The sequence below is a fragment of the Pagrus pagrus genome (assembly GCF_965226575.1).
Source record: "Pagrus pagrus genome assembly, chromosome: 17".
Taxonomy (NCBI): Eukaryota; Metazoa; Chordata; class Actinopteri; order Spariformes; family Sparidae; genus Pagrus; species Pagrus pagrus.
In genome coordinates, this window is record NC_140201.1 from 16,025,001 (window position 1) to 16,036,496 (window position 11,496).

Here is an 11,496-nt window from a genome sequence, read left to right on the forward strand (position 1 = left end):
TAGCTTCGCATAAAGATTGGAAAAACCAAAAGAAGTTTAAAAACAACAATTGTCTTAACATGTCACATAATGAGCTGTAAAGGAACATACAAGTGTTTTGCAAGCTTTACTTCCTTAACTAGTAAGTGCCCGAGTAAGTAAGTAAATAGGGGCAAGAACACCAAACTGCAAATCATGTGTACTTAGAAGTGCAATATGTAAGAATTGGCCATCCCTCAAATTTATACTTTATTTATACTTTCCCATTAAATGCTGCGAACTGTAGCTGCTGTTAGCAAGTTAGCTCAGTTAGCTGTGCAGCTAGCCATTAAGAATGGAAGCTCGGGGACCAGGAGAGTGTTAGGTTAGCATGCTATCCAGCAGGCCGCGGCCCATCCCGCTCCAAAGCATTGTCAACACTAAGTAGATATCTCTGCAATACAATACATAGAACTGCGGTTTCTTCATGTTCTGTTGATAATTTTAGTTAATTTTCTAATTTAAAAAAAAAAAAAAAAATCTTGCACCTTTAATGTTTTTGTGAATCTTTTTGAAGTTTACCCTAACCCTTCCTTTCCGCTGGGTATAAAATCTCAATTAGAAACTTGCTTGAGTTGTGTAACCTCTCTCACTTCACATCAAGGCTTGTCTTGCCAGTCTTACACAATCATTACAGGGTAGTGCAGTGTAAGTGCATTTAAGAACGAGTCTTGAATCATGTTCTGTCTTTCTGCTTGCATCAATTTCATGAACAAAAGTACAATATTCCTAAGTTTAGTGGAGACCTCATGGCAACTGTGGGTTTAGTAAAAGAAGAGATAACACACTGTCATGGCAACTACAGTAATTCAACAGGGTGCAGCACGAGTGAAGAGAGCTATTGATCTGCAATCAACACACACACACGGACATTTCTGAGATAAAGCCCTTTCACAGACTTCAACAGCATTTGAAGGAATCAATGGCTACTCCTCCTTCAGATGCATCTCATTAATATGTTGGCGCACAGAAAGGCTGCTCGGCATAAATCAGCAACTTTATTGTCAGTAGTTAAGAGAGACAAGACGAAAGTTGATGGAGGAGCAGAGAAACTCATAACGCAAGCAGCTTCCGCGAAGACGCTTGTTAAAAAGATACCACTTTGCAGCTTGTGTGTTTGTGTGTATGTGTGTGTATGTGTGTGTGTGTGTGTGTGTGTGTGAGTGTGAGGGACAGACAGAATTAGAGCTTTTCATCCACTCCAGTTACTAATCACAGTCTCATTCTCTCTTCCCCTGCATAATTCTCCCCCTCGCCTTTATAAATCTTTCCTCTCTCCCCACCTCTTCCTCTCTTTCTGAGGGCACAGACAGCAGATGTGTTGGCAGCTTAAATGACCTCTGTGATGTATGACTTAACAAACCCCAGGCATCCATCAACCCCAACCTCAGTGTGTGTGTGTGGGTGTGTGGAACAAAGAGAGAGAGATGCTACTCATAAAGACCAATTTTAATTCACCTTCAGCCCAAACTTGTGCCCGACGAACGCTCAGCTGAGGCCTCCCCTCTCCACACCCATGAATCCATCCCCTCATTTCATGAGTGAGTGTGTCTGCTGCTGTATGTAGATGTGCTGTATACATGAATGTGAATGAGCGCTTCAACAGTGTAATTACATTGGCCAGGATTCCCTCAGTCGGATGCAGGGATGCACTGATGAGAGATGCCCTTTCTGACCCCTGCATGTGTGTGTGAGAGACAATAGACACACACACATACAAAATGACGTGAACTTCCCAAGATTTTGGTGAGATATCCTTGTGTATGTGTGTGTAGAACCATAAAACTGCTCCTTTGTTCTACTTTGTTTCCCTTTTTCTGTTAGCCTACAGTGGTCGAATGTAACTAAGTGTATTTACTCAAGTACTGTGTATAATTCGAGGTACTTGTACTTTATTTGAGTCTTTTCTTTATTATTGTTATTCAAGCTACGTTCTACTTCCACTCTACTACATTTTAGAGGGAAATATTGGATATTTTACTTTTTTCTGACAGTTTTAGTAACTAGTTACTTAACATACAATACTTAACATTAATATAGATCAAATTACTGATCAGTATCTCGAAGTACAGCTGAAATGATTAGTATTTTTTTGTGAAATCTTTTCATGGCTCCAAATTTGAGGCTTTGCTGCTTCTCCTTTAAATTATTTTAACAATCTATACATTTATGTGTAATTATTTTGAGGTCTCAATAAATAATCAGCAGGTTAAAATTACACAAGCTTCACCTCAACCAACTGCAGCAGTAAGGTCCTGATTTTACACAAAAGTAATAATAATAATAATTTAATGTGTAATTGACACAGGGGACATTTTTCTACATTGAACACTTTTAATAGGAACATCTTTAGTACATTTTCCTGATACATACTTTTACTTAAGTAACATTTTTAATGCAGAGCTGTTCTTGTAGAATTAGTGTGCTATCAGTACTTTACTCAAGTAAAGGATCTGAATACTTCCTCCACCACTTTGTAACAATGTAATATCAACATGCTAATGAAGCTTATTGGATGTGAGTAGGAGAACTTGCAATACCGCGTGCAGACGGTAGCGAAATAGATGGAGAGTTTATGTGTTTGCATGACAAAAAGACGGGTTTCAATACTTATTGATCCTTTATTGTAAGTGCAGATAAGATGGGATCTTGTAAATTACTTATCTGAAAGTTTCCATCAGAGCAACCCGAACACGTTTTCCCCGTTCTGCTGCCACAGTCGTCCATCAGCCCTGTGCTGACAGACGGCGGACGTGCCCTCTCCATGCAGTAATTACAGGAAGCCAAGGAGGAGCTGCTCCAGGCACATCCTGGCACACGGCTCACCTGGATGACTGTTTTCCTCTTAATTTGTTTTAGTGGTTGAGCTTAAAGGGCAGCAAAAAGACAAATTCAGGTCAGTCTGTCAGAAATACTCCTCTGTGGACAAAGATGTAGTGGTAAATAAAAAGACAGAATACATGTTTTCCTCTGGTACCTGCTTCCTCCATCCACGAGTATCCTGGGGAGGTCACTGGGGAAACGATTATGGGCGATACTACTGGTGCTCATCGAAACTCGCGTGAGTAATAAAGTATGATAATAACTGATGCACTGGCGGGACTCTCAAGGCTTTAGAAGCGTTAAAGTGGACAATAGTGAATTTACAGTTTATACTCAGAAAATATAATCCATGAAAAAGAGAAGAAGAAAGCCTCACAATATACATTTAACAAAAGAATAAGATAGAAAAGAGAAACAAGAAGACAACAAAGGTAAGGAGGATGACACATTGGATGTTTCAGCTCCCTTTTGAAATCTGAGCACTAATAAGATGAAGCATGAATCTTCAGACCAAGCAGCGACATCATTATCACAAATGCACCACAGGACTGCGCAGAATCTGCAACCTGCTTTTTTTCCCCCTTTCTTTTACACAAATTGATTGGCCTACCCCCTGGTTGTGATGAATATTTTCTGTGTCATGTTTAGCAGCTTGTCTTTTGACTCTCTGATTCTCCTGCTAATTGTCTCAGCAGGGCAGCTGAGCAAGATGGCCGCCCTGCCCTCTAGATCACCGTGACTATACTCTACCAACAAAAGAGGAGTTGAGGAAAAACACCAAGGAGAAATAAAATACTTCACCCATCCCTCTCCCCGAGAAGTGCCAGATCTTTATTTCACTCTTTTCTCTCTGCCTTTTCTGTCTCAGTGCCCACAAAGTGAATGGAAAGCACACGACAATCTTGTTTTGTTGACGTTCGATGGCGCGTGATAATGTGGTCATTATCATCGCTAAAGGAACAGGTTGGGGCTCAGACAGGGTTTCATTGGCCTCTTTTAAGGCACATACAAACACACACACACACACATGCACACACACTCACACACACATTTTCAGTGTGGGAAAAGAATGCATCTAAAAGAGGGACAGCTGTTTGGGTGGCTCGTGAGGATGGCAAGATGGCCTACTGTAAACTCCACCTGTGCATACGGCCATGCCTCAGGCTGTGGGGGAAAGCAGAGTCCATCAGCGTGGGAGCCTGTGATTTTGTCATTTCCACTGGGAGGATAAACTGATTCATAACAGACCACATTTTAATGTCATGAGGAATTCTCAGCTGTGACTATATAAGCAGTAAAGATTCGTGAAAGGGTTGGAAAGTTTTCCAGCTAACTGAAAACTGCATTACACATGCCTTCATTTTACAAAAAAAATATGGATACTGGATAATATTCACAGAGTGTAGCATCTACAAATAAATTAATTTAGAACTTAATAGTTTGAATTATGCAATTTAAAGGGGCCCTGTGGTGGAAGCCAGTTGTTGATATCTCTACACTAACGTTGGCTGCTGTTGCTCTCTGTTAGCGGAGTAGAGAGACAAGGCACTCGAGAACGTGCACAGAGTCACATCCTTTGGACTCTCGTGGAAAATCTGACCCAAATATTTCACAAAGAAATCCACAGTCCAACAACTTTAAAGGTGCGCTATGTAGTTTTGGGGGAAAACATTTTAATCAAAAGAGAAAGATCTTCATTGACTAATTTTTTTTTATGCCTAAACAAACAACATAAACAATCACTCGTTTTCATGACTGAATAAACTAAATTTACAAACTGATGTTAAAGGACAACACAATTTCATACTGTTTTATTTTATTTATATGTGGCGGACCCTGCCACCTTTCTAGCTTCAAACAGTGTTCTGGGACCTTATTTTCCGCTGAGAACAGCTTGTTTATTCAGTTATGAAAAGCTTAATATTTCTCAGTTTGTATTATTACCTCATTAATATTATACATATTAAAATTCTTGGTTTGAATTTCTTCTACAAAACTACATAGTGCCCCTTTAAACAACTTAAACAAGTAGTTCACAGGCTGGTCTAGGCAACCGAGAGAATCAGGGAAGGTCTTAAATACGTGTATATTTCTGCAAATTGTTACATAGAGCCCCTTTAAATGTAGCTTAACCACCCAAATAGTATGCATTCCACTTAAGTCAAAAGCTGAAATAGCATCTGCTAAGCTAATTAGCTGTAGCAGAAGTTTAGATGGGTTTTCTTGTCAATCATGAAAGTGTATTGATAAAATGTATATTTTTTGCTTACAGATAATAGCTTGAGATAAATCAGGAGGAAAAAAAGATCTATTTACTTTTATCTTTAGCTTTATATTTGTTTTAGCTACTAAAATAATGTAGAATGATGTACATGACCTACACTCTTTATACATTTTGACAGATATTTCCTAAAATATGTGAGCTCTCTGATGGAGTGAACTATTTGTCTTTGCATAGCATCACCAAAATTAATCTTGCGCACTATCAATCACACGGTGTAAACACTGGGTTGGTGCGTGGTGTGTGGGGGTGTTGAGTGGATGAAGAATGTGATTAACTTTTTCAGTCCGTGTGTGTCCACGGCTGACTTCATTCAGGCTGGTCGTAGAACAAGAGAGATGAAGAAAGGGCAGGGAAGCAGTTAATACCAAACAAATGAAGGAAATGGATTAAATCCTGCTGTTTTATTAAATTTGAAATTCAAATGAACTGATCCCTTTGTGGTTTTGTTCATATATTAGAAGGCTGAGGATCCTCCTGAATTTTTCCAGGGTGTGCGTCATCATATTGGTTTACATTGTTAGGATTTACCTACATTCCTCACAGGCTGATTCTGACGTGTATTTAAATGACTTATAAAATTGTTTAACGCACAGGAAGAGGTGTGTTTTTCCTTTTTGAAAGCCAACATTTGTTTTGTGTGTTGAATGAGATGAAATTGCGGAGGCAGCGGTGGTGTCCTCCCCTCCCTCCCCCAGGGCTGGCTTGAAACGCCCCAGGGACAGGATGGGACGGACCGGGCCAGCCTCTCATTCATCAGCCTCTCCCTCTGTGTGGCTTCACAACATTAGTAAAAACAACTTCAGGATGCACAGCTGAAACACACCTTATCTCCCTGACACATCAGGTCAGATGGCTTTAAACATTCATAAACTTAAAGGTGCACTATGTAGTTTTGGGGAAGAAATTTTGATTAATTAAATAATTTCTTTTAATTTTCAGGACAGAAAGATCTTCATTGACTCGATTTTATTTATGCCATATCAAACTAAATAAACAAACTCTCTTTGTTTTCATGACTGAATAAACAGACTAAACAAACTGACCTCAAACTAATAACTTAGAAGATTTTCATGTAAATAAATATCTGTTAAGTCACTATCTATTGCTGAATGAGGTAACACAATGATGATTGATCCTATGGCCCAGTGATGAAAGCTCTTGCATTTGCTGTTATACCAAAGATGTACACTGCGGGGGTGCACAGTTAGTGACAAGTTCACCCAGCAGTGGTTGGTAGGCCAGAGAGAGTAGGCGGTTTGCACATATCAGTTTTGTTTGTCCTGGTCTCTGCTAGCGTTGGGAGTAAACGGTTAACGTTACTGTTAACGATCATGGCCGAACAAACAAAGACCAAAAACAGTGGACGATGAAACAAAAAAAAGGTGCAAATCCAAATCCAAAGAACAATCCAAAGAAACTGACTGACGTCACAACGGCGACACTGGATCTCTGGGAAGCAGAGAGGTCCTAAAATACACCTGCAATTGAAATCTTCGAGATTGACACTTTAAAGGACAACTGAAAATCTGACCCGAGTACTTCACAAAGAAATCCACAGTCCAGCAATTTTAAAGGTGCACTATGTAGTTTTGGGGAAAACATTTTAATCAAAAGAGAAAGATCATCGTTGACTGATTTTTTTTTTATGCCTAAACAAACTAAATAAACAAATGATCTTCATTTCATTACTGAATAAACAAACTGACTTTAAAGGACAACACAGTTTCATACTGTTTTACTTTGTTTATAAGCGGCGGACCCTGCCACCTTTCTAGCTTCAAACAGTGTTCTGGGGAACTTATTTTCCACTGAGAACAGCTTGTTTATTCAGTTATGGGCAAAATAAATATTTCTGAGTTTATATTATTAGCACATTCATTTTATAAATATTAAAATTCTGAGTTTGAATTTCTTCTCCAAAACTAGACAGTGCCCCTTTAAAGTTAACTTATCTTTACCTAAAAACCCACTTAAAAACTTTAATGCTCCTCTATCTTTAACGTGCTATTGCATATTTTCACACAAATCTGAATGATTTTACCACAGTGACCTGGACGTTTGCATTTTACCTGGTTCATAATGAGCCCTGTGTGGTGTTCCAGCTCTGTAAATAAGTATATAAATGGTGACAAAACTGCTAGCATGCATGAGTGAATATGATAATTGATACCTGCCAATACAACAGCCACCTTAAGGAAATGATAGCATTCAAAACTTAACTTGAGGATGAGAGAGAAGCCACTGGTGTTACAGGAGCCCAGTTAGCTGACTTTTCTGATTCTCCAGCACTGTTCTGGTCAAATACCTCCATTAAACGTCCTGACTTTTCCTTCATTTTGTTTCCTACTTGTTGCTAGCCGATGCGCGCCACTCGCGAGACCTCGCTCCGGTGATTTACGACGACCTCGAGCGCAGAATGTTTAGAGACTGTGTGGAGCTGCTCTCTGATTGGTCGTCGGGCTCTCAGCGGCACTTCAAAGCGACGAAGAAGCTACAACTATTAAAGCAGCCGGGAGGAAACACACACACTCATTGCATCCAGTCACCGCACACAGACACACACAGTCAAACGACGAGAAACACAGCACAGACCATGGCTGCTACACTGCTCGGGGTAAGTTTACATTTATATATATTTTATGGAACTTTTTTTCTTCGAGCAGTTGCTAAAATGTTGGTTTAAAGTGACTATAATGTCCATACAGGGCTCAGTGTCTGTGGTATACAAGGAACACACTTAACGTCGTACTTTACAGTATTTTATCTCAACAACCAACATGATAATGTAATAGCCTAATAAACCGATAATATATCAAGAGTAAATGCATGTTGTTAAAGTGAAGGAGGCTACACAGTTGTGCATTTGATTTTAGGAACACTGTCATGTCGGTGAAGTGCTTTGACTCATCATATGAAAAAGTTTACCTGCTGCAGTGTCACAAAACACTTAGACGCGCTCCTCCGTCGTCTCAGCTTGATCCAAATCAGTGACGCACCTCTTGTAAAACTCAATTACACATTATTAATCTACAGGACTTGAATTTAATCCATGTGCAGGTTTTGCGCAGACAGAACACCCGACACATTACGTTTACAGGCTGCCCTCCATGTATACGACAGGTCTAAATGTCTGTGTCCCCCCACAGGAGGAGCCCCGGCTGGGCAGCACACCGCTGGCCATGCTGGCCGCCACCTGCAGCAGAATCGGTGACCCCGGCCCTTCCTGCTCCCCTGCGCTCTCCGATGGAGCCCCGGGTTTCATGAAGGGCTTCCATCCGTGGAAGGGAGGCGCCCCGAGCGCCGGCAGCCTGGGTGCCTGCTTCACTTCGCTTGGAGTTCCCCCTGGAAACCCCAGGAGTAGCGGGGCTGGATTGACGGAGACCTCCAGCGCTTTCTCGGTGACCACTGCCAGCTCTCCTTTTGGAAATGATTATTCGATGTACCAGACCGCTGCGCCATCGGACAGCTCTGTTCCCGATCCGGCGCACACACAGCGGTCCGTGTTTCTGACCAAATTCCCCTCCTCGGTGGAGAGCATAGCTGGGATTTATCCGAGGATGCACGCACACCCGTATGACTCCTGGTTCAAGCCCATGGGAGATGTCAGTAACAGCTCCGCTGCTTGGTGGGACATGGGGACCAGCTGGGTGGACACACAGAGCCCGGCCGGGTTACCCTCTCCTCTGAGCGGGTACAGCACTGACTACAGCTCAGCCTTCAGCCCCGGAGCATCTCAGCACCTGCTCCCCGCCGCACAGCACCTGTTTGACGGCTTCAGGCCACCTGTCCCGGCTCCCTACACAGAGTCAAAGACGACGGGGGCACCTGCGCTGACAGGAAACCCGGTCCCGGTGGTTTCTCTCCCCGCATCCTCCCGCTCCTCATCCCGGCGCTACTCGGGCAGAGCCACGTGCGACTGTCCCAACTGCCAGGAGGCTGACAGCCTCGGCCAGGGGGGCACGAGCCCGCGGCGGAGGGGCTTGCACAGCTGCCACATCCCGGGCTGCGGTAAAGTTTACGGCAAGACCTCTCACCTGAAGGCTCACCTGCGCTGGCACACCGGGGAGAGGCCGTTTGTCTGCAACTGGCTCTTCTGCGGGAAACGCTTCACGCGCTCCGACGAGCTCCAGCGGCATTTGCGCACGCACACCGGGGAGAAGCGCTTCGAGTGCGCCATTTGCCACAAACGCTTCATGCGCTCGGACCACCTGAGCAAACACGCGAGGACGCACACCGCGGACGGCTCGGAGGACGGCGGGGAGCCGGGAGTGGGGAAAGGGAGCAGTGACACGGACAATAGCCTCTCCGGGAGCCCGAGCCAGTCTCCCGGGCTACACGTGCGTGACACTGTCCAAACCACCGAGGGATAGAGAGCGGTGGAGTAGTTTACAAAGCTGAGCGCGAGCAGAGCAACACGTGGGCATTTGATCACACTGCACCAGCCTGATGGAGTGTGTTTCTGGGACACTTAAAAACTGAGATGGCACTTTATGAACTTCAGCTGTGGATGAACACATGTGTCCTTACCTCATCTATGTTACATGTAGCCTTCTTTAAAAATAAATTTTTACTCTACAGTTCATCACATTTGTGTTATTTGAGGACATACTGTGCGCCCTAATTTATTCTAGAGACACTAATTCCTGTTTCGGATTAAAGAAGTGGCTGTTATATGATTCTGCGGGTTAGTTCTTGACATCATCTCGCTAATATTCAATAAGATGTTATGCCATGTCGTTACAGGCTATTTAAAAATATGTGGTTACAACACTAAACTGATTTATCTCCACTTGTCAGTCAGATTATGACTCGTCATAAATTCGTGAATAAAACAGGACATTTTAAAGACATTTTTCGTTACTCAGCTGTTTTTTTGTTTTATAATTTATGACTACAAAGTATTTTTCCCACTAATGCAAAAATAAAACTATATAAAACTATATTCTAGTATCTGTCTGGACATTTTTAAACCTGGATACGAATTAAATTCGTTTTTTTTCTATCAGGCGCCTGAATTGTATTCATTCCGCATGATTTTTAAAATTGACTGTAATAATTGATTTTATTGATTTTTGGTGTAAGCACAACATTAAACAAATTACAACTTGAAGTAATATTTCAGTTAAACTTGGTTATAGCTGAAGGCTACCACAGGTTTGTTAAAGTTAAATCTGCCCCATCAAAGTATTGAAATGATGTATTTTCTGTTCTGCACTGTTGAGACAGACTGATGCTGGATGATTATCAAATATTGTGTTTGGCACAGTTTCTGTAATTGCCTGTAGCTTCAAATATTTACAGTGATCAATAAGACAGTTGCCTTTTGGACTAGTCACCTTGTACATTTTGTTGCTTTAAATAAATACTAGGGCATCACAGTTAACTGGAATATTATCAAAAATGCAACAAGACAAACGGCAGTATCTAATTAGTATCTAAGCTGCAGATTTTTGATGAAGGTAAAATGTGCCACTACACCAGTCTAAAGTTTTAAGGGTACAGACCCCTGCAAAAATCACAATGTATTCATGTAAAATTATCTTTTCTGTATTGTTTTTCAGGGAAAAAGGAAAAGAAATACCATTCTCACAGACTCATATCTCGATTGCAATATCTGTCAAAATAATTGAAAGATGATTTCTTCTGCATATTGCTTAGCCCTAAAAAACACCAAAACAATTTGACGGATTGACATAAAACAAACTGAATGAAAACATTTACTAAATATCCGATAAAAACAGGCTAACTTGCAAATGAGCAGTGTTGTAAAAAGAACACAAAAGTCATGTTTGAGTAAAAGTAAAGATATCGTGATCAAATACTTTGGTAGAAGTGAAAGTGACCCGTATGAAATGTACTTAAGTATTAAAAGTAATTTTCTGGCAATAAATGTACTTTTAACTACAAGTAAAAGTAAATTGAAGATATACTAACATGTATGTATAAACTGTATACTTGACGTTGACTTTACATCATCGACCTGGTCAATTATCAGATCTGATATTTTTTCTGATTATCAGAATCAGTGTTTGTTATTTTTTTTATCTGATTCCAGATAAAATAAATGTATTTAATAATGTGCTGCTTTGGCTCTGATTCAGTCTGCAAAGTAACTAGTAACTAAAGTTAACAAATAAATGTAGTGGAGTAAAGTGTACAACATTTGCCTCAAAATGTAGTGGAGTGGAAGTATAAAGTAACAGAAATTTAAAATACTCAAATAAAGTATAAGTACCTCAAAGTTGTACTTAAGTTCAGTACTTGAGTAAATGTATTTAGTTCCAACATTCCATCACTGCAGACGAGACACTTCATTTGGGACTGCCTTCATATATTTAACCACACTGACTTGAACTCAAATACAGCTGTTG

General features: G+C 41.1%; 1 protein-coding gene across 1 annotated transcript; it reads left to right on the forward strand.

The window, feature by feature from the left end:
• Positions 1-7,655: 7,655 nt before the first annotated feature.
• sp8a (sp8 transcription factor a) lies at positions 7,656-9,705 on the forward strand. Its single transcript, XM_084378664.1, has 2 exons — positions 7,656-7,739; positions 8,272-9,705. Exons 1-2 carry the CDS (start codon positions 7,719-7,721, stop codon positions 9,493-9,495), a joined length of 1,245 nt encoding a protein of 414 aa, XP_084234790.1. The 5' UTR covers positions 7,656-7,718; the 3' UTR covers positions 9,496-9,705.
• The last annotated feature ends 1,791 nt before the right edge of the window (positions 9,706-11,496 follow it).

What these genes read in the sequence shown, in the direction of transcription:
- sp8a (XM_084378664.1), top strand. Translation starts at nt 7,719, where the DNA reads ATGGCTGCTACACTGCTCGGG. An exon ending in TGGCTGCTACACTGCTCGGG is followed by an intron (nt 7,740 to 8,271) that starts GTAAGTTTACAT and finishes GTCCCCCCACAG; the next exon opens with GAGGAGCCCCGGCTGGGCAG.